This window comes from Capra hircus, chromosome 13 (genome assembly GCF_001704415.2).
Source record: "Capra hircus breed San Clemente chromosome 13, ASM170441v1, whole genome shotgun sequence".
Classification (NCBI taxonomy): Eukaryota; Metazoa; Chordata; class Mammalia; order Artiodactyla; family Bovidae; genus Capra; species Capra hircus.
The window spans coordinates 7,270,081-7,293,942 of record NC_030820.1 but is presented as its reverse complement, the minus strand read 5'-3'; the positions used below and the strand labels follow the sequence as shown (position 1 = coordinate 7,293,942).

The window sequence follows — 23,862 nt, the reverse complement described above, 5'->3', positions numbered from 1 at the left end:
AGTCCATGGGGTAGCCAACAGTCGGACATGACTGAGCGACTTCACTTTCACTTTTCACTTTCATGCATTGGAGAAGGAAATGGCAACCCACTCCAGTGTTCTTGCCTGGAGAATCCCAGGGACGGGGGAGCCTGGTGGGCTGCCGTCTATGGGGTCGCCCAGAGTCGGACACGACTGAAGCGACTTAGCAGCAGCAGCAGCAGCAACAGTTGGAGGATTCATGGTTCCTTCTTGAAGTGATAAAAAATATTCTAAAGTTGACTATGGTAATGATTGCACATTATCTGTTACTGTTCTAAAGACTGTTGAATCATGTTAAATGATTAAAGCCTCTGGGCTTCCAATGCAGAGGACTCAGGTTTGATCTCTGATCAGGCAACTAAGATCTCACATGCTGCATGGCATGGCCAAAAAGTAACATTAAATGTTTTCATAAATAAACAAATGTACAATTATACATTTATATTATAGTATATGAATTATATCTCATAAATCTAGTTTTAAAGAGTCTCTTGTTTCATTTTAAAACACATAAAAATGAGCAAAAATGTTTTTCTTTATAGGTATCAGTGAACAAAGTCAAACAATATTTATCAAATGTATTGGAACAAAGAAAACCAATTAATGTAATCAGTAAAAAAGAAAATCTCTTAGAAAATAAGAAAAATCATCATAAACTAAGACGAAAAGGAATTCGAAATAAAGATCTCTGGAAAAGAAATGAAGATCATTGTAAGTAGAATTCCCTCTCACATATAAATTTAAAATGACTTCATGTAATTTAAAATCAAATTTTATACCTACTTTCTAAGAAATCTTGGGATATAGTCATAAAGATTTATACCCATGAAAGCCTTAAATTTTGTTAGCTTCTATCCCCTGACTTGATTTGGAATTTGTACCAATGATAACAAGCAAGGTAGGACTCATGGATAAAAAAAATCCATAATTAGGTGAATAAAACTTTTATCAAATATTTTGCTAGTGGAAACTCTCATTCTCTAAAGAAAACTGAAGTTAATACAGTACCCTTTCTTTCTGTTCTAGCAACCTAAACCTCTCTCTAGTAAAGCCGTACCTGATTAGTTGATAGATTTCTCTGGTGCAAGAAGAATTTAGAAAAATATAAATAATGTCTCCATAGGTTCTGTGTGCAGGAGCTAACTGGTACTCAGTTGCAAAACTTATGACATTTTCAACATTCCAGTGTGGTACATGAAAGCTGTCTCTCTTCTAACAAATATGTATGAATGTCTATCATTTAACATCTTATGTAAGAGAAGGAATCTTCTTTGGCAGAGAAAAATTAAGAATACCAGTTTTTAATGGCATTATAAAAATGATATGTACATATCTTAAAGTTATTTTAAATCTAAGTTATAAACACTGAAACATAAATTGGACCATTTTTTGACATAGAAACATGGCCTGCCTTTTATTTAGATTGGTATTTCCAGTATAAAGCACACTCAAACTTTATTATCTATGATTTCCCATCTCAGATTTTTAATGAAACAAAGTGCTAAAAACATTTATGGAACAACTATGAGCAAAATCCTTCCAGATATTTACTGACTTCCCCCCCAGTCATATATAAATGGTTTACCTACAATTAAATTTGATAACTTTTAGCGGCTCTCCTTATCACATTTTTCCATAATATTTTGATCACTTTACATAGAAACATTTTCTTTTTGCACTTATTTTAGTAAGTTTGCATATTGTTTGGTTAAATTCTGTAATTATAATAACAAGTACAATTGATGCAAATAGATTTGGCAATAAGCACTCTTGATCTTTGGTAAATATGCAAAAGGTGGAAACAGAAGTAACACCTATACAAAAGAGCATCCCACTAGCCGCAAAGCATTCAATATGCTGTGGATGTCAGTCCGTAAGTTGGATAGAAGATATGAAAATCATTGATTAATTTGGCAAATAAGATAGGTAGAGATTGATAAAGAGAGCTTCTGCTTTTTAAAAGAGTAACTAAGGCCACCCTTCAAATGAGATCCTTTTCCCTTATATGGAACTGGTTGTATTATGCCTAATAATAATAAATAATAAGCTAACTCTAATTGAGCATCTCCCACATTGTTTTAATGTTTAGTCAACTTAAGATAGGTTATATGATTTCCACTTTATAAGATGTGAAACTTGCAACACAGAAATAAAGTAATTTTCTTAACAGTATAAAACCATTATTTAATAGGGAAACTAGGATTTGAACTTAGTTTGGTGCCCAAATCCTCTAGCTCTTAGGGGACCATATGCATCTCACAAAGTAAGTGGACAGTATTTTGCAAGTAAGCATGGGACAAGTGCTTTTAATCCCATGCTTCTCAAAATGGCTGAGGGCAAATATTGAACTAAATGGCAAAGATGCTCAATTTCCTGAGCACAAAATTTACTTGATTATTTTAAGGGGAATAAATAATTGTAAATATAATCATTGAAAATATTTTCATTTTAGAACTAATGGTATAATGTATACAGTATATTTCAAAATTCACATTTTGAATTATCAAACCTAAGACTTTAAAAGAATGTTTTCCTCTCCTCCACATCTCTAGGGAGTGTACATGCATTCATCACTGACTTTATAAACGTTTCAAGAACATTTGAGAAGCCCTGTCTTGCAACAGTCATAACATCCATTCATAAAGATTTACATAAATTAGAAAGTGTTTCCTTCTGGCATAAGGATTATAAGTATTGGAAAGTGATTACTACTAATAAGAGCAATAATTAGAAACTGAGAACCAAGGGATTCCAGAAGAGAGAGAGGGGTTAGTTTTAGAGCTGGAAAGACTCTTACTGATTCTATTCTCTGCTTGATCTTTATGAGTCTTGCCTTGACAAAGATTTTAAATTTTTAAAATCTTAATATTTTAAGAGTATTTTCCCATATTTATTCCAAAAGATGGTTCACTGCTCAGTTGAAGAGTTGGCTCTATATAGGACATAAAAATGTTGACATGCATGTGACTTGAAGTATCAGGTAGGATTTTTACAGGATATAAATGACACATTTAAATTGGATCATATAAGTTCAGTTCAGTCGCTCAGTCATGTCCAACTCTTTGCGACTCCATGGACTGCAGCAAGCCACACCTCCCTGTCCATCACCAACTCCCGGAGTTTACTCAAACTCATGTCTATTGAGTCGGTGATGCCATCCAACCAACTCATCCTCTGTCATCCCCGTCTCCTGCCTTCAATCTTTCTCAGAGTCAGGGCTTTTTCCAATAAGTTGGTTCTTCACATCAGGTGGCCAAAGTCTTGGAGCTTCAGGTTTAACATCAGCCCTTCCAATGAATATTCAGTACTGATCCTTTAGGATGGACTGGTTTGATCTCCTTGCAGTCCAAGGGACTCTCAAGAGTCTTCTCCAACACTACAGTTCAAAAGCATCAATTCTTCAGCACTCAGCTTTCTTTATGGTCTAAATTTACATCTATACATGGCTACTAGGAAAACCACAGCTTTGACTATGCAGACCTTTGTTGGCAAAGTAATGTCTCTGCTTTTTAATAGGCTGTCTTGGTTTGTCATGGCTTTTCTTCCAAGGAGCAAGCATCTTTTAATTTCATGGCTGCAGTCACCATCTGAAGTGATTTCAGAGTCCAAGAAAATAAGTAAAGTTTAATCAAGGGCCTGTTTCTGAAAGGGCACACAGAGTGTAGAGAATCCACAAAGTAATCCCCTGCCCCAGTATAGTAACAGCAATCTCATTACCACCCCTAGATCTGAAGGGTCTTAGGGCAGCAGTGGCTACAGTGATGCTGAGAAAGAAAGCAAGAGGTGTATGGAGAGGGCTCTCTAACAGGAGTATGACCTTAGGTCAAGGACAAAGCCAGCCCATAACAACCAAGACCTGGGAAACCAGGGAATACTTAACTCTCTTCCTATCCTTCAGGCTTCTAGGTGATGCCTCTCGGCCAAATCTAAGCAGAAGCCTGAGGACAAAGGAGTCCTTTGAAGAACCCATGTGGGCATAGAGCAGGATGGAATGGTTCTAGAAAGACAATCAGAAGACGACCAGACTTTTTAAACGAGGGGAATTAAATAGCATTAACTGAAAGGAGGAGGACTTTAAGTGGCATGCATTAGAAGCATAGTTATTAAAAGTAATATTATAGAATCTTAGAATTAGGAAACGTTAGTGGTCATCTCGGCCAGTATCTTTCATCAGATATTCCAGGCAGATAATAGCAGCTCCTACTTAAATACATGCGACTAAGCTCACTGCGTCATTCAGGGCAGCCTGTGACGTTATTGAAGGTATCTCTTTCTTATAAAGTTCTTAACTTACATTAAACCAAAATCCCTTCCGCATGGTGATCTTAGGCAGCTGGAGCTGGACAGAATAATCCTGCTATGGATGTGGACTCCAGTCACGGAGCTGTTGCCCCCATCCTCACAATCCTGTGGCGTGTGCTCATTGTTTCTAAGATTCTGTGAGCTGTTTCTGGCACCCACTTCCAGTGATGATCCGTGACAAAGTTAGAGCAAGCTGAAATCTTTTCTCACCTAAAAGTACTATGCCAGTGTATCAATCAGGGTTCAACCAGGAAAAAAAAAAGAACCAGTAGGTGATATATATATGAAGACTTATTGTAAGGTACTGGCTTACATGATTATTATGGGAGCTGGCAGGGCAAGTCCAAAATCCATGGGGCAGTTTATCAACAAGGGCAGAAAGGAATTCTTGGGCAGGACCTGAAGCTGCTGTTCACAGCTGGAATTTTTTCTTCTTCAGAGAAACCTCAATTCCATTCCTAAGGCCTTTCAACTGTTTGAATCAGATCAACCCAGATCATCTAGGATAACTTCTCTTATTTAAATGTGGCTGTTAAATACTGTCACAGCAACAACTAGATTCATGTTGAATTTAATAACTGGGGACTATATCCTCACCAAGAAGAAACACAAAACCGCCCATCACAACCAAGTCTCTCCTCATCCTTTTGTGTTCATCTAAAGTTTTGAATCTAAGTGAAAGATTTTACAGTTATGTCTATTAGTTTCATTGTGTTCATTTGGGATTATTTCAACCTATTTATTATATCAATCAAACTCTCCTAGTTTTCTGTCATTCAAGTTTCTGATGAGCATGCCTATCAATCTTTTATCCAAATCCTTGTAGAGGGTAACAAGGCAGGACCAAGTTTAGAGCCTAGAGCCCACAATAATCCACCATAAATCTCCAGCATTATATTTACCCACTGATGACAGATGAAAATCTACATGTGATGAGGTTGAAAACGTAAAATTTTAATTATGAGAATGCCTTATACAGAGTGCACTGCCTTTGTCTGGGAAGACGCCTTAATAAGCATTGGTAGACAGAAAATAGGCAAACACCCTCTCCTGTCCCCCTTCTCCAACCCCACACAGAAGCCTGGTGTCAGGAAACGGTAGAATTAGCAGTTAATAAAGTAGAGAAAGCCATGGAGAAGTAAACCTTCCTTAGACAGAAGGTGTACAAGCTGTAAAATGAGCCAGGAGCATGGGTTACACACGGTTATTGTGCTCAGTCGCTCAGTCGTGTCTGACTCTTTGCGACCCATGGACTGTAGCCCACCAGGCTCCTCTGTCCTTGGGATTTCCCCACCAAGAATCCTGGAATGGGCTGCCATTTCCTCCTCTAAGGAATCTTCCCAAACCAAGGATTGAACGAGTGTCTCCTGTACCAGCAGGCAGATTCTTCACCACTGTTCCACTTGGGAGGGCATACATGGTTATAGAACTGGCTGAAAACACTGTTAATTTTCATTCTCATGCAGTTTCCTTTTCACCTTTTTGTGCATAAGATATCATAAAACATAGGCTATAGGTGTTTTATATAAATGCTACTCCTCAGACTTCAGAAAAGAAAAATGAGATTTAACCTAATATTCCCCAAACAACTTCCTAATTCTTCATGATCATATCTCCTTAACTCAAGGTCATAAACTGCGTATAAAAATTTGTTCAAAAAATTAGAACTTAAGGAGGTTGACATCAAGCTGTTTCTAGAATATGAATGTGTTTTTCCACATCTTGAAAGTAGAGGAACTATTTACCAATTTTCAGTCCACTACCAGTTTTTCCTTTTCCTGGAGGTTGAAACTAGAACCAATAGCATTTGTATTCCCTTTACTTCAAGGCAAGATCTATGCCTAACATTGTGTCTGTCATACTTAATATGAATAAGTATTTGCTGAATTAAATTGAGTTGAATTCTTCCTGTACAGAGCTAAGATGTAAACTCAGATCTTCTGAATTCAGGTTCAGCAAGCTCTATAACATAGGTGCTACATAAAAATAATAAAACCTTAGGAATTCCCTGGTGGTCCAGTGGTTAGGACTTGGTGCTTCCACTGCAGTGGGTCTAGGTTGGATCTCTGGTCATGGAACTAAGATCCCACAAGCTGTGTGACATGACCAAAAAATAAATGAATAATAGCAATAAAGCCTTACATTTTGAGAGTACATTTGAATCATGTTTCAGGGCTGAACACAATCCTTTAACATCCCATTACAATTTTTTAATGGCATGCTCATTTTCTCTCAGGGTATCTTATCACTATAATTTCAACAATTAATACTTCCTTCTGAGTCAGAATTGAGTCTAATAGAGTAATTATCTTTGTTAAATTGTTAGCCAGACAAATCAATAATTAATCATGCAGTGGGAACAGTGGAGCCTATTCCTGCAGGAAACTGGAACACCGGCTTCTTTGTCCTTCCTGACCAGATCCTTCCTGGCAGTTCTTGGAATGAAATCCTCATTAATTTTGGTGATCAGACCATATCATTCGTGCATGCTTGGTTGGCAGGGGGCAGTGTCTTAGAATCTTACTTTAAGCTAGTCTCCACATTTTTTTTTCTCACTTCTGTAGTCTGTGACCAGCTAGGCTAAGTTTACCATTTAATAAACTTTATTGACTTTGGAATGTATGTGGAGGACACTGGGAAGTGCCATGTAGATTCTCTCTTCAATGGGGAACTTGTTGCCCAGTTGCTGAGGCAACAAGGTTCACAGACAGCCTTCAGCAGCAGTTCCTTCAGGGACTATCTTAGGTGCTGCTGCTGCTGCTGCTGCTGCTAAGTCGCTCCAGTCGTGTGCGACCCCATAGACGGCAGCCCACCAGGCTTCCCCGTCCCTGGGATTCTCCAGGCAAGAACACTGGAGTAGGGTGTCATTGTGCAGACAACTGCATAACCCACGGTTATGCCTCCTTCCAGGAAAAGCCCACTTCTAATGACTAATCAATTTAGGCGCATAAAGCCTTGACCATGTCAGCCTAATTGGGACAAGCTAGAAGAGACATGTTAACTCCAGAGCACCCTGTGTGATCAAGAAAGGGTTTTACTGGGCTTTTTACCACGTGCAAACTTGTCCTGTTCACCATGTGACAGGTCAGTAAATCAAGAGAAGCGTTGCTAGGGTGAGGAATAGTGATTTTATTCAGAAAATCAGCGACCAAAAAGATGGTGGATTAATGTTCCAAAGAACCATCTTACCTGAGTTAGAACTCAGGCTTCTTTTGCATTAAAACGGGAAAAGTATGACTTGTTGAAAACTTTTTGGTGGAGGAATCCTTTATTCTTGCAGCTGTCCAAGCAGATCTTTTGACAATGTTCCTATAAACCTATTATCCTCCAGCAAGACAATTGTTATTTTCCATTCTGCAACTTTTTAACTCTATATGAATGGAAACGTGCTATGCCTTTAAGGACCAGAAACTTGAGAATAGGCGTTCAAGTATGTTTCAGGCTACAGGCAACATTCTATTACGAAAGGTGCAGAGCCAGCTTGAAAAAGTACAGGCAACAGAGCACAAGGCTTAGAGTTAAAGGAATAGATGCACTGTGGAGTCAGGCTTATTCTTTGTTACAGGCCTGCATCATAGCTTCTCTCTCTCTGCCCAATCCAATTTCTCCCCCAGATACCCAAGGTTACCTCTTAATAACTAACCCCCCAAAAGTCTGGTTATTAGGGAACCCAATCTGTGTACCCTTTAATAGCTTTCCTATTACTTACTGAAAGTTTTCTTTGAATCAACACATTTTGCAAATAAATTGATTTTTTAAAAATCACTGAAGCTCTCCTATTCTGCAAAATGGTGATCTAATTCAATATAAAAATCCTACTGCTACAAATAGCTAAAATTTACACCTAAAGTATACCAAAACTCTTTTTAAATGCAGAGCTGGGCTCAAAATAAACTGAAATCCCCAGGTGCTAGAAATAATGAAAAATAAGCCTGTAAATTGATGTTTTGGCAAGATGTGATCAGAGCTGGTAATGCATGAGCCTTGAATTTTAATCCCAGGCTGGGTAAATAAAATAGACATAAGGAATTTGACAAGAGAATTGGAATGAAGAGCTATGAGTAAAGCGAAGAGTCTCACAAAGGTGTGTATACAGTGAAAGAAGAGATTAGGAAATACCAACAAACCACCCACCATTATAGGCAAATATCAAGGAAGCTGTTCCTCCTCTTGGGCTCTCACAGGGAAAAGCATCTCCCTGGAGAAAACTTACACCACATTCCTGCACCTTATATAGATTTGGATTTGAATTTATGCCACCCAGTACTTTTGTGAATGCTTTTCAAGCCAATATGTTCACATATATGAATTTCCTTCCACCAATAAGTTGATAAATCTGGAAACCTGACAGAAGCAACACAAAATCACTTTTTGGAGAAACATTTCCACAATTTCTACATTAAAAACCTTATTGGAGATAAGCTTTCATGAAAAAAAATTTTAATGAACCAAGTTAAAAAAATTCTACTCAGCGAGAGTCAGTTTGCAAGTACATGCATCCACCCACACACACAACATATAAGGCATAGACCCCCCAAGTTTAGGAAAATAAATCTATGAAATAAACGTATTTTTAAATGATTAAGAAACCATAAGAAAAAAGAGAAGGCATCATGAAAAATGAATGAGCATCTGTGCCAAAGAACCAAATAAAACTAAGGAAAAACAAAAGCATATTCATTTAAATTAAGAGAGCAGATGGGTAAACAGAAAAATTAGATACTGTTGAAGAGAACATTAATGAAATAAGAAAAGCTCAGAAGAAATTTCCCTGAATGCAGCTCAGAAAGAAAATATGAAGTGAAAACAAGAGAACTTTAGATTAAAATAAAAATATTGTACTCAGTTGTATACCATTTTGAAGACATATACTTTAAGCATGACACAAAAAGACTTAAAGTAAAAGGACTGAAATGATATCTCAAGCAATACTAAGTGAAAGAAAGCTATTATTAATTGTATACAGAATAGACTTCAAGGTAAAGACATTTAATAGAGAGAAAGCATCAGCACATAGTGTTCATAAGAACAATTCACCAGAATGATATGATGTTGATCTTGAAAAATTAAGGAAAATCTGTTAAACTATAAGAATTAATAGAGTTTGGAAAAGTTGCTAGATTTTAAAATTAATATATAAAACTCAATAGCATTTCTGTATATCATGTGTGAAAAGCAAAATATAATGAAATGACTAAAGTATTATTTAAAATAGCAATAAAAAGTAAAAGATACTTAAGAATAAATCTAATAAAAGATATACAAGATGTTCGAGAAAAGGAAAAGCGTAAAACCTTTCTGAATAATATATAAAAGAATAGTTATTATGATTGTGAACGGGAAAATTCAAAATTGTAAGATAGTATATCTTGTCAAATTAGCTTAAAAATTGATCAAGAGGATTTTCACGATATTTGACAAACTAATTTTTAAAGTATTTGTGAAAACTGAGCAGAAGACCGAAACAGACATTTCTCCAAAGAAGACATACAGATGGCCAATAAACACATGAAAAGATGCTCGACTTCACTCATTATTAGAGGAATGTGAATTAAAACTGCAGTGAGGTATCAGGTCATATCAACCAGAATGGCCATCATCAAGAAACCTATGAACAATAAATGCTGTTTGCAGGAGTATGTGGAGAAAGGGAACCCTCTTGCACTGTTGGTAGGAATGTAAATTGATACAGCCACTATGGAAAACAGTATGGAGATTCTTTTAAAAACTAGGAATAAAACTACCATATGACCCAGCAATCCCACTACTGGGCATATCCCCTGAGAAAATCACAATTCAAAAAGACACATGTACCCCAGTGTTCACTGCAGCACTATTTATAACAGCTAGGACATAGAAGCATTCTAGAAGTCCATCGACAGATAAATGGATAAAGAAGTTGTGGTACATATATACAATGGAATATTGTTGTTGTTTAGATACTAAGTTGTATCCAACTCTTTTGTGACTACTTGGACTCCTCCAGGCTCCTCTATCCATGGAATTTCCCAAGCAAGAATACTGGAGTGCGTTGCCATTTCCTTTTCCAGGAGATCCTCCTGACCCAGGGATTAAACTCATATATCCTGAATTGGCAGGTAGATTCTTCACCACTGAGCCACCAAGGAAGTGAATATTACTCAACCATAAAAAGGAATGAATTTGAGTCAGTTGTAGTGAGGTAGATGAACCTGGAGCCTGTTATTCAGAATGAGGTAAGTCACAAGGAGAAAAACAAATATTATATACCAACTCATATATATGGAAGCTAGAGAAATGGTACTTATGAACCTATTTGCAGGGAAGGAATGGAGATGCAGATGTAGAGAGTGGACTTGTGGAGGTAGCAGAGGAAAGAGAGGGTTGGATGAACCGAGAGAGTAGCATTGACATATATTCACTACCGTGAAAAATAGGTAACTAGTGGGAAGCTGCTGTATAACACAGGGAGCCCAGCCTGGTGCTCTGTGATGAGCTAGAGGGGTGGGAGGGGGGAGAGATTGGGAGGGAGGCTCATGCGGAAGGGGATATGTGTGTATATATATGGTTATGACTGACGTGTTGTTGTATGGCAGAAGCCAACAACACTGTAAAGCAATTATCCTCCAATTAAAAAAAATAAATTTTAAAGTATATGTGAAAGCAAGTCTAAAAATAGCCAAGATACTTTTGAAGTAGAATGATAAGGGGAACTTGTCCCACTAAATTCTTCCTATCAAATGATGTTTTGGTACATAGATTGAAAAATAGAAGAGAGTCTAGAGTCAGTCTTATATATACAGAGGATTTTGGTATGTAATGACAGAGGTGCAATTTCATCTTCTTTATCTGTTCGTCTATTGATGGCCACTTAGGTTGTCTACACATCTTGGCTATTGTGAATACAGAAGTGATGAAAACATGGGGGCATATATCTTTTCAAGTTAGTGTTTTCATATTCTTTGGATAAATACCCAGAAGTGGAATTGCTGGATCACATGGTAGTCCTATTCTTAATTTTTTTAGGAACTTCCATACCTTTTCCCATAGTGTCTGCATCAATTTACATTCCCAACCGTATACAAGGGTTCCTTTCTCTTCACACCCTCACCAACATTTATTTCTTGCCATTTACCCAAAAAAGGAAAACAACCAAAGGTCAATAAATATACTTAACTTCACTTATAATTGAAGAAACAAATTCAATAGCAAAGAATAATGATTTCACACTGATTAGCAAAACTAAAAGATAACCCCATGAGTGATCCAGAATGTGAAGAAACAATAACTCTCATATATCAGAGAGTGAGAGTGAAGTTTGGTACAACCTCTTTGAACAGCAATATGGTAATATTTAGTAAAGTTTAAGATGCATATATCCCACTCTGCACATGTACTTTTAGATAAGTTCTCACACATCCGTAGAAGAAAATGTGCGCGAGGATTTTCATTGCAGAATTGTTTTTGGTAGCATACAAGTGGAAAAACTGAATGTTCATGGAAGGCCTAGGAGAAATAATGAAGGAATGAATAGATAAACTGGGCTTCCCTGATAGCTCAGTTGGTAAAGAATCCTCCTGCAATGGAGGAGACCGCGGTGCGATTCCTGGGTCTGGAAGATCCCCTGGAGAAGGGATAGGCTACCCACTCCAGTATTCTGGCCTGGAGAATTCCATGGACTGCATAGTCTATGGGGTTACAAAAAGTCGGACACGAGCAACTCTCACTTTCATTTTCACTTTCACTTTCATTCATACAAAGAATTTTGACCAGACAGCTGGCACTGTTAAAATGAATAAATGAAGCTTGCTTGAATCAAGATGAATAAATCTCAAACTGTGAAACACTTAGTTGCAAAAGTATACATAGTATGATGCTACTTATATATAGAAATAACATTGGGTACACATATGTAGTAAAAGAGCTACACAGTGGACCTTCCTAGTGGTGCGGGAAGAAACAGCCTGACAATGCAGGGGACACAGGTTTGACCCCTGGTCCAGGAAGATTCCACACGCCACGGAGCGACTAAGCCTGTGTGCCACAGCTACTGAACCCAAGCTCTAGAGCCCTTGAGCGCCCCCCTGCTGCAACGACTGAAGCCGGCGTACGCTAGGGCCCATCAGGCCACAACTACCAAGCCTGTATGCCGCAACTGTTGAAGTCTGCACGTCCGAGAGCCTGCGCTCCACAACAAGGGAAGCCACAGCAACGTAAAGCCCACACACCACAACTGAATAGTAGCCTTTCCACAGCTAGAGAAAGACTGTGCACAGCAACGGAAGACCCAGCGCAACCAAATAAATAAATGAAGAGCTACCCAGCAACTTCAGGAAAATAGCCACCTCTGAAGAGGGAACAAGGGCCAGGGTTGTTGGGAGGAGGCTTGCCTGTATCTGTACATTGTTTCCTTACAATTGATACATAAAACAAGTGAGGCGAAATGTTACCATCCGTTAAACTGTGTGTGAGGCTGGGAGGGTGATAGTGAGGTACGTTTCATTTTCTGTACTTTTTTTGTATGTTTGAAATAGTTCACGGTTATTTAAAAAAAAATAGAAATTAGCATCACTTGACATAAAAAGAATCTACAGGTGAGTATAAAGTATTTTAACTATCAAAGTTTTAAAGTTTGTGTGTGTACCACTTAAAATTATTTTATGGGGTGAGAAAAAATTGGGAGAGCAGGATTGGCATATACACACTGCCATGTGCAAAATGGATAGCTGGTGGGAAGCCGCTGCACAGCACAGGCAGCTCAGCTCAGCGCTCTGTGATGGCCTAGAGGGGTGAGATGGTGGTGAGGGTGGGGGACATTCAAAAGGGAGAGGATATATGTATACATCTGTGCTTCTGAACTGTGGTGTTGGAGAAGTCTCTTGAGAGTCCCTTGGACTGCAAGGAGATCCAACCAGTCCATCCTAAAGGAAATCAGTCCTGGGTGTTCATTGGAAGGACTTATGCTGAAGCTGAAACTTCAATACTTTGGCCACCTGATGCGAAGAGCTGACTCATTTGAAAAGACCCTGATGCTGGGAAAGATTGAAGGCGGGAGAAGGGGATGACAGAGGATGAGATGGCTGGATGGCATCACTGACTCAATGGACGTGAGTCTGAGTGAACTCCGGGAGTTGGTGATGGACAGGGAGGCCTGGCATGCTGCGGTGCATGGGGTCGCAAAGAGTCAGACACAACTGAGTGACCGAACTGAACTGAGCTGATAGGTGATTCACTTTGTTGTACAGCAGAAACTAACACAACATTGTAAAGCAACTACACTCCAATAAAAAATTATCCTACATACCCTTCGGGAATCAGTGACCTAAGGTGCTACAAATTACCATGTACACCGAAGTGTCAACCCAGCCACTTCCAGCAGGCACTCTTGTCCACCCCAGAGGACATGAATACAGCGTGCCACTTTCTTTTCTTGCCCCTTCTGCTCCTCCTCACCACTGAACGTCTTTCCATTATCCAAGGCCTCCCATAAGCATTGTCTTCTTACATAATCATGTCCAAACCAACCAGACTGGGAATTATCATGTGTGTATAATGATGCTCTGAATCATCAAGACCTGGTTAAATCACGCTCATTATCTTCTGCTGGGGAAGGTGGAAGAATATATTGTACCCTTTTTAGATGGATTTACACCAGAAAATAGTCAAAAAGAGATATGATTCATCTAATGGGGAAAATGATTTATATGAAACATATTTCTCAAGAGTCAGGTAAATGAAGTATTACTATAAAGAAACAACTATAAAATACTTTAAACAATTACAATAAATTTATTTTTAAAATGTATTTTGGACCTTTTTTTCAAATTTTTCATCATTTGATAATAACTTTGTGTTTAACACATGATTCTGCATATTATGTAGTTCTGAGAAGTATTATAGGCTCTGTGCATAAACCAACTCATCTGTAAAATGACAGCCAATGAGAAGATTGCCTAGGACCCAAGTGGTTTATGAATATTAGCACCAATTATAACTATAACTATACATTATTTGATTCTTCACTTCTTTTATAATGCATGTCTTTCTGATAAATTAAGGATTTTAGATCATGAATTATATCTTTCTAAGTCAGGGTCTCTCTCATTTTAAGCTTTGCTTAGTAGATATTTGAAGAGGAAAAAAAATTTTTTTTTTAACTTATAATTTGTCTGCCATTTCCAAGAAATACCAACGGAGGTATTTATGTCTGAAGACAATGATCTGGGGACAGAATGAATAAATTTGACTGTTGTAAATATCTGTGCTGTATTCAAGTGGATTTGAGTTGATGGCATCTTTATCTGACTAAACTCTGCTGAGTCATTCTTTCTTGGGTGGAATATTATTTTTAGAAATGGATCATTACTCTCCCACCTTATCTGAGATTGCATCTTTCTAGCAGACATTAAGGGCAAATGTGAAGAGCTCTTCTGATGCATTATTTGGAAAATCAGAAACTGAAGTTGGTTTATATTAAATACAGTTAAAATTAGATAGATGCAGTGTCTGTGGAGGCAAGCTTTTCTGCAGAGCAAAGATTTTCCCATTTTATTTTTCTGTATCATTTTAATGGTGAAAGCACCTAATTTTTAGTCAGATTAAAAGATATTCATCTCCTTTAACTCTCAATGTCAAGACATTCTTTTAACTCTCAGTGGTCCTTTATGTGATTCAAGAAGTAATAAAATTTGAGATTCAAACTAAGGAATTTAATATATTTTCCCTTTTATTTTTCTAGATCATTTAGATAATATTTATATACTTGAATTTAAATGTTAAAGTATTAAATTTTCTGATGAAACATTTAAGAAAATGAGTTATGCAGATTAAGGCAAGGAAAGGAACTGAGCAAAGATAGAGTTTCAAAATTTAGGATTTTGAAGAGCAAATTGCACTGGAGGATTGGCCCCCTCCCACAAGCAAGGGAGCTGGGCTGTTTTACTTCATCCATCAGTCAGTGGCTAGAGGCCTCCAGCACCCTGCAGGATTGAACATCCCTGTTGTAAGACTTTGCCTTACTTGCTAGACCTCCTGGATTCCAGTCAACTTCATCCCTATTTCTCCTCAACCATTTACCAGCCACACGTAGAGCCATTGCACCAATATAATTTCAGACTCAAAAGCAGCAATCTCTGATCAGGGCCAGCTTCCTGCCGCTTCTTATCCCTCTGTCTTTCTCCTAGCAATCCTGCCTTCACCTTCACAGTGCCCTGAGTCGCCTCCTCCCTTTGGTTCTTCGCATCTCTGTCCACTCTCCTCAGTATCATTGGCTGCCAGCTTTGACTGCCTGGCCAGCTATGACTTGCAAGCTCTCTATCTTAGTTTAAAACATACTGCCCACCCCAGTTATTCTGCACCAACTGTTTCCTCCAAATGGAGTACCAATTTCATCTTCTTGGTCTGGCAAGTTCCTACTTACCTTTGGAGAACTGTCTAAAGTGCCATTTCATCTGTGAAGATTTCTTTCTTGCACTAGGCTAGAGTAAGGGACCTGAAGTGGGTGGGCATTTGCTGTTTGTGGGCTTCCCATCATCCATGTTACCCTTCTCACCATCCCAATTTCCTTTTCTGGAATTAGGTTTCCCCCAATGGATACATTCTTATAAGAATGTAATGAAATACCTTGTCTTCCCTACTAGACTCATTAGACTCATCAGGGAGCTGGAACAGAGAGAGGAAGGTCTTAAAAGGATTTGATCCTCGTCCATCCCAGTGGTCGTGTTTGCCACTGTTTACAAGGATGCTTTGATTCCTGATCAACCCCATTGAATCTGTGAACCTCCTAATAAATTCCTTCAGCTTAAGTCAATCAGATTGGGTTTCTGTGGCTCACAAACAAAGAAGGCCCCTGTATTCCCACAGTGCCTTCTTATGTAGAGCCTACCAGATGGCCTTGTAATTTTTGGTAAACATGTTTGTCTCTGCCAGGCTAATCTACAATGTTTAGCATTGTGTCTAACGCATGGTAAGAATCAATTCATACCAGTTAAATGAACAAGTAATGTATGAATGGCAGAGAACAAGTTGTCTCCAACTTTGCTCTTTCTTCTTATATTTGAAACAAGCAAGTGGGCCATTTTTCTTCTAAAGATTTGCTTCTAGTCATTATGAATGAGCGGAGAAGGTGATGGCAACCCACTCCAGTACTCTTGCCTGGAAAAGCCCATGGATGGAGGAGCCTGGTGGGCTGCAGTCCATGGGGTCATGAAGAGTTGGACACGACTGAGAGTCTTCACTTTCCCTTTTTACTTTCATGCATTGGAGAAGGAAATGGCAACCCACTCCAGTGTTCTTGTCTGGAGAATCCCAGGGATGGGGGAGCCTGGTGTGCTGCCATCTATGTGGTCACACAGAGTCGGACACGACTGAAGCAACTTAGCAGCAGCAGCAGCATTACGGATGAGAGGATTCTGCATGAATTCCACAGTGACAAGTGACAGGAGTTAAGAAATAGACTTGATTAGAGAATTTTACAATTGAAGTATCAGAAGGAAGAGGCATAGATTCCTGTTCATCCCATTGTCTCAGAAAAGTGATCTGGGTCTAGAGATCGATGGTTACTTGGAAGGTCCACCAACTACACTGTACTTTGAGTACAGTAATGAGAACACAGCCTTGTCAGAGGTGGGCTGCTTGGGCATCCAGTTGTCTAGGAAAGTCAGAGGTCCAGTCCATCTGGAACCCTTGGAGGCCCATGGGAAATCTCAGTCCTTCTTGCTTTTAGAGGGTAGCCACTGGTCTGAGCTGAGTTTGGGTACCTCCCTTCTTATGGGGAGAAGAGGTAGCTTGTTTTCCATGTGATCCAGAGCTAGCATCAGTATTAGTTGCCAGGGATACCATAACAAAATACCATAGGCAAATTGGCTTAAGCGGCAGAAATGGATTTTCTCACAGTCCTGGAGGCTTGAAGTCCACAATCAAGGTGTTAAAGGGTTCATTCTCAGGCTTCTTTCCTTAGCTTATAACTGGTCACCTTCTCACTATGTCCTTATAGTGTCTCCTTTCCATGCCAGGGTACTGCTGGTGTTTTTTCTGCTCAAACAGACTTCCAGTCATATTGGATTAGGGCTCCACTCAAAGAGCCTCCTTTAATCACTTCTTTAAAGAGCTTACCTCCAAATAAGGTTACATTCTGAGGTACTGGGGGATGAGACTTCAACATACAAATTTTGGCGGTTACAATTCAGCCCATGACAGTCCCCAAATTAGAGAATATTGATAATAAGACTGAAAAAGTAATAAAATGTCTAGAACTGTCTACAAACTATGTCTCTGACAAACACTGAAGTCCAAATTCATCTAGTTGGAGCAAGTTCCACAGTTGCTGCTGCCTTAGATACTCCTCTGGCACACCTACTCACCCTTTATCCCTGAGGCTCATCCCCAGCCCTTCCCAGTCACTGAAGAGCTCCTATCAGGACAAAGCAACAGGCATCCACTGGCCAGCTGTTCAGAGGACCCCAGAGTCATGAAGGTCCTTTACAACAACTTCAGAGTTGTCTCCTCAAAACCTCAAATCATTTCCTGACTGTACTTTACCCAAATTTGGAAATCATTAACCTATACAAAGAAAAAGTGTTGTCAAGATAATTTTACTGGTAATGAAGCCCTCTTATAGTACATAAAACTTGTATTTGAGTACATTTGGAAAGCCCCAAATAAAATTACATGTAAAGGTAAAAACCATGGGTAGAAATCTATAGTGGTAAATCATTTCTCATATGTATATGGATGTAGAGACAACCTTTCAACATTTATTCTCCCTCTTTGAAAGCATCTTAATAGGACCGATTGCCATTCCAAGCACAGATTAATATGTTTCCCCATTATTTTTCCTCTTTAATCGTTAAGTATAGATAACCTATAACTCAAAGCAGAAATTAGACACTAAATGCGTCTGGTGTTACTAAATTGATTGGATAACTTTAAGCATTCAAAATAATTGTAAACTGGATTGTAAATTGTAATTTTTTTAATTTACAAAAGAAAGTGGGAAGTTCTGATAGCATGTCAGGAGGAAGAAAAACAAGAACCACTTAAAAAATTTTTTGTGGTCTTGTTAATGAGGCATCGAATCCCAGAATGCCTCTCCTTTAAAATGGCTTCACATGTGGTTCACCTAATCAGAGGTTTCAGTGAGTGTCATAATGGACTTCAAGAGGCACTGTGATGCTATGGAAGGGTGTGTATGTGTGTGTGTGTATGTGTGTGTGTGTGTGTGTGTGTGTGTATGTATTGGGGTGGGGGCTCTAAGCCAGACTTTCCTTCTAAACAGCTTTCCCCATCTGTAAACTGGTGATATGCTTTGAAAATTGTGATTGTTATATAAATATTTTAGAAGTAGTATTATTGTAGCAGGTAAAATTATGTTTCTTAGTTTCCTTAAATACTATAAAACTTTACTCTGAGGTATCATCCCACAAGGCAAATTATTATTGATTCCCTCCTTTGTGCCTTCTACCCTGCCCACTTATTCCTGACGCTCATCCCCAGCAGTTCTCAGTCAGGCTAGAAAGGTCTTAGAAAGACTCTGGGGACGATGAGGGAGCATCTCTCCTCCAATCCTGAGCACACACTGCCCATGATATCTTCTGGTTCAGACAAGAGAGCTGAGCACTGGGAAGCCAGGGAGCTAAGGCCCAGAGAGCAGGGCGCACCAAGCCACCACCTCCCTCGGAGGCCTTGCTTCCTGTCTTCTGCTTGCAGGGCATTGCACCCCTTTTTCAGACTGGGGACATCTCTCTCCCTCCTATCATCAGAAACATCCATCTCTCTCCTCCATCCTCCAAGACGCTTTCACAAAAGAGAGGAAGAGAATACTTTCATAGACAGCTTCTACCGTCTAGCCAAAGGTAGGGTGATCTTGAAATGCAGAGGCTAAAAAATAAGGAGAGCAAATCCCAAAATAATATGCCAGCACATTATTTTTAAAATGTAAAACACAAAATAATGTTATTTTTCCTTGTTTGTCCACATACAGTAGAAAACCAAGCAAAGAACAATTTCACAGATGAAGGAGACCAGCTTTTTAAGATGGGCATCAAGATCCTCCAGCAGTCTAAGAGCCAGAAACAAAAAGCAGAGTAAGTCCACCCAGCACTCAAGCCAAGTGCAATTTCCAGGTTGAGAAAAGAGAGCAATCCAAAATCTGATTTGTCATGAAAAGCTTATTGGTATAACAAATAAGCTTATTTGCCTATAAACTTTTGTTTTTAAAAGGATCAAATGGTGTTTAAAGAATCCTACAAATTATCAGCCTAAACATGTGGAAGACCTTATATATGAAACCGCAGTCCCTACACATTAAGTGAAACGCAGAATAAAGGCACTGATTTAAGCATTCAAGCAAAAGTATTGTTTTGGCTTTAATTGACTCAAGTGAAACAAAATATGTACTATTTGAAAAAAAGATGTATTGTTTGAACTGGAGTAGTTGTTTTAGAATGCTTTATGCTGCCTAACAGCTTTTGTGCCTCGCTTTATGGTTTTCAGAACACTTGCATGTACCTGATGCCATTTTATCCCCAGAACAGAATTATGAGTTAAGAAGAACTCCATTTTTACCCCGTTTGAAACTCTGGGGACAGAGATGCGAGGATGGTAAAGGGAGGTGATGACAAATCCACCGCTGGGAGGTGATCAAGCAGAGGCCATGTGGTCTCACACCGCGGTCCTGCTTCTCGTTTCACTCCTCTGCTCTGTCTAAATGGGAGGCAGAGCTATCCTTATCCCCCGTCCCCAGGAGAGAGGCACAACCTGAAGTCCTACCAAGTCTGTAGTGACAACCTTGGAATCGAACTCTGGCTCTACTGTTTCCTGGCCGTGGAACAGAGAAAGTTACTTCACCCCTTGTGCCCTGGATAATGCAGTTTAGCTCTTAGAACCATGTCCGACACAACAGTAATAAGGAGATAAGTGTTTGCCATTTTTATTTCTAGTCCTTTAACTGGTAAGTGGAAGGTGTGGAAGAGAAATCAAGTGTGTCTTGAACCTTAATGGAAGGAATAAACTCTGAACCTCCAACAATCCTGTTTCCTTTGTTTTCATGCGGATTAGGCATACCAGCCCTATGGGATGCTTCCCAGAGCTGGGGTAGCTAGCCTGAGGCAGGGCAGCTGCAGAGTCCATGAATTCTTTCCCAAAGCTCAAAGCCTCTGAGACGAGCGTAAGAGTGTAGAGAATCAGTTCAGTTCAGCTCAGTTCAGTTCAGTCGCTCAGTCGTGTCTAGTCAAGGCTATGGTTTTTCCTGTGGTCATGTATGGATGTGAGAGTTGGACTGTGAAGAAGGCTGAGCGCCGAAGAATTGATGCTTTTGAACTGTGGTGTTGGAGAAGACTCTTGAGAGTCCCTTGGACTGCAAGGAGATCCAACCAGTCCATTCTGAAGGAGATCAACTCTAGGATTTCTTTGGAAGGAATGATGCTGAAGCTGAAACTCCAGTACTTTGGCCACCTCATGCAAAGAGTTGACTCATTGGAAAAGACTCTGATGCTGGGAGGGATTGGGGGCAGGAGGAAAAGGGGACAACTGAGGATGAGATGGCTGGATGGCATCACGGACTCGATGGACATGAGTCTAGAGGATAGGGTGGGGGGATTAAGTATGAACCTGGTTATCACAACATCACAACTTCCATTTTTCAAGCTCCTTCTTCATGTGACTTGCGGGATATTCTTCATTGTTCACAATGATATTGTAAAACATAAATTATTATCCCCAGATTATGGAGGAGGAAATAGAAGGTCAAAAAGATTTTGATTTTTCCAAAGTGACAAGAAAGAGGAAGTAAGGGATTTGATCCTCTCTCTAGGGAAAGTTAAATTAGAAGCACTTAAGAGCTGAGCACCAAAGAATTGATGCTTTTGAACTGTGGTGTTGGAGAAGACTCTTGAGAGTGCCTTGGACTGAGAAGAGATCCAACCAGTCCATTCTGAAGGAGATCAGTCCTGGGATTTCTTTGGAAGGAATGATGCTAAAGCTGAAACTCCAGTACTTTGGCCACCTCATGCGAAGAGTTGACTCATTGGAAAAGACTCTGATGCTGGGAGGGATTGGGGGCAGGAGGAGAAGGGGATGACAGAGGATGAGATGGTTGGATGGCATCACTGACTCGATGGACGTGAGTCTGAGTGAACTCCAGGAGTTGGTGATGGACAGTGAGGCCTGGCGTGCTGCGATTCATGGGGTTGCAAAGAGTCGGACATGACTGAGCGACTGAACTGAACTGAACTGAATAAGGGCAAAAGAAACCATCCTCAGCAAAAACTCAAGCCTCATGCTAAGTGTCCCTGGGGACTGTCATGATGATGATGGAGTTAAACCAAATTCCAAAAACACAATCCGGCCTTAGAGGGAAGTCAGCTCATTTGGGTCCACTGAGCAGATGAGTAAGAAGGACAGGGAATCCTGAGCCCAGCCTAGCAGGATGAGAGAACAGTGGCGTTCTGGGAAGGGCTTGTCCCTGAGATTCAACCTAGCAGGTGAACCCAAGGTGAGGGGCCCCATTAAGTCCAAGGGACTCCTAGATTCAGCCTGATGGGACAACATCACTCTTAGAAGGTTCTGCTTAACCTAGATAGGTGCCTTCCTTTTTTGACTTAAAGGATGGGGAGAAACCCAGCCCTTCACTGCAGGGCCATTGCAGTGAAGGAACCTTCACTGCAGGAAGGAACCAGTGCAGGAACCTTCATGCCTACATGGTGTCACTCAACCTCAGGTTACTCTTTCCCAACCTATCCTGCTCCAGTCCTTGCCCAAGAATCCCAGAAGAACAGCTTATGTGTGCAGCAGCACAGATACGTAAGAGGGTACATAAACCTGAGTCTGCTGACTGTTCTGGGTTGGCAGCAGCAGAGAACAGGAAACAAAGCTCTTCATAACCAGAGACCCCAGGAGTTTGTGGGCAAGATGTGTGAAACTCCTTCAGTGTTCAGGATTGTCTGCTTTACAGCCAACTTAGCCATCTCTAAGATTCTGGTCAGGGAAGAGAAAAGGCTACACCCCCAGACCAAAGGGGAGCCATTTTGCTACTCTTCATCCTGTGCCCTGCCTGCTCCTTGCCTCACCACTCCTCACTGAGGGTAGCACAAGCCACAGGTGCTGCTAGTCCTTTTGCCTCATCCACACCCACATCTTGGTCTAATTCATTTGTTCAGTCTCTTCATATGTATGCGAGGAAAATTGTTGAACAAGCTCGTGGTTTTAGAAGTACAGATGTTAAACAAGCATATGCCAGGGAAACACAAACTTGTCTAAAAGAGCTGAGAAGCCTCCATGATATCCAAGGTTAACCATCATTAAGAATTACTTATCAGCGAAGAAGGTTTGGAGATAAGCCTCTGACATGTCCTGCTGCTGCTGCTAAGTTCCTTCAGTCGTGTCCGACTCTGTGCGACCCCGTAGGCAGCAGCCCACTAGGCTCCTCTGTCCCTGGGATTCTTCAGGCAAGAATACTGGAGTGGGTTGCCATTTCCTTCTCCAATCTGACGTGTCCTAGAGATGCATTTAGCCTCCCCTTACCCCAGTACCGCCCCCCAAGCATTCAACACCAAATCCTCTAGAGACAATCCAGACACCTAACTGAACTTTCTTTTGTGGACCTACCCCTCCTTCCCAGTTTTTCCTACTTTTTCCCTCGTGGGGATTGCGGTCCAGATCTTAATCCCACCTAATTTGCCATGACTTTTCTCCTACCCTGGGTCCAGCTTCTGGTATTCCACGTATCAGCTTGGACTGCCCTGATAGGGGACAGAGGTACCCCTCCTCCCTCAGACTCAAAACCACCTGGAGGGACTGGTTTTGCAAATGTTTGCTGCCTCTTGGGACCAGCAACTACATGTACTCCTGCCCCCTGCAGTCCATCTCAGGTTTCTCTGCTCTGGACCATGTTGGTGCCCTTCTAGTCCCAGCAGACTGTGTTGTTGCAGCAACAAGCCATGTGACAGAAGAGCTCCGGGAATCTGTACTTGGTTCCATACCTTTCCCATGATGCCAGACCCGTGCATTCAGTGACCTTTGAAACGCTCTCTCTTATTATTTGCTTTCTGGCCCCCAGAACTTACACTTGATTTGACCACAGCTATTTTTTTGCTAGATCTCCTGGCTTCTTTTGGTTCCACTGTGATCTACTCTCTGTTTACCATCCAGGACCCTAATGCTTACCTGGATATCTCTCTTTCTTGGCCCTTCTGGCCTATTCTATTTGGCTCCAGCCTTTGACCATGAGCAACTTATTTTAATATCAGCATGGGTAGGGGTGTATAAAGCTGAATCTCCTAATCCTTCTGAATTGGTAGCTATGGTAGATTTGTGTGTTTATTCCTGTATTTGAGTCAAGGTCACAGGCAGAGGTTAATGCTTTGTGATCTTACTGCTACCAAAGGGGAAGTGATAAGAATAAAAATAAATCCTCAGAGCACTCTGTCTCCAACACAAGTTTTGACCTTGCAAGGCTCTCCATCACTACTTGTTACACAGATCAGGTCTGGGTGACTTCTGACCAGGACTCAGAAAATATACTGCAAGGCAATCCTCTGGTGTCTATATTTATAATCAGTACCT

The 23,862-nt window shown here is 40.2% G+C and overlaps 1 protein-coding gene across 1 annotated transcript in view; it reads left to right on the top strand.

Annotated features, from left to right (window-relative positions):
- Positions 1 to 23,862, top strand: part of SEL1L2 (SEL1L2 ERAD E3 ligase adaptor subunit) — a 126,659-nt gene that overhangs the window by 48,346 nt on the left and 54,451 nt on the right. The window contains exons 3-4 of the mRNA XM_005687826.2: positions 564 to 732; positions 19,283 to 19,385. Of these exons, the coding sequence (XP_005687883.1) occupies positions 564 to 732; positions 19,283 to 19,385 (272 nt within the window). The remainder of the gene's footprint in view (positions 1 to 563; positions 733 to 19,282; positions 19,386 to 23,862) is intronic.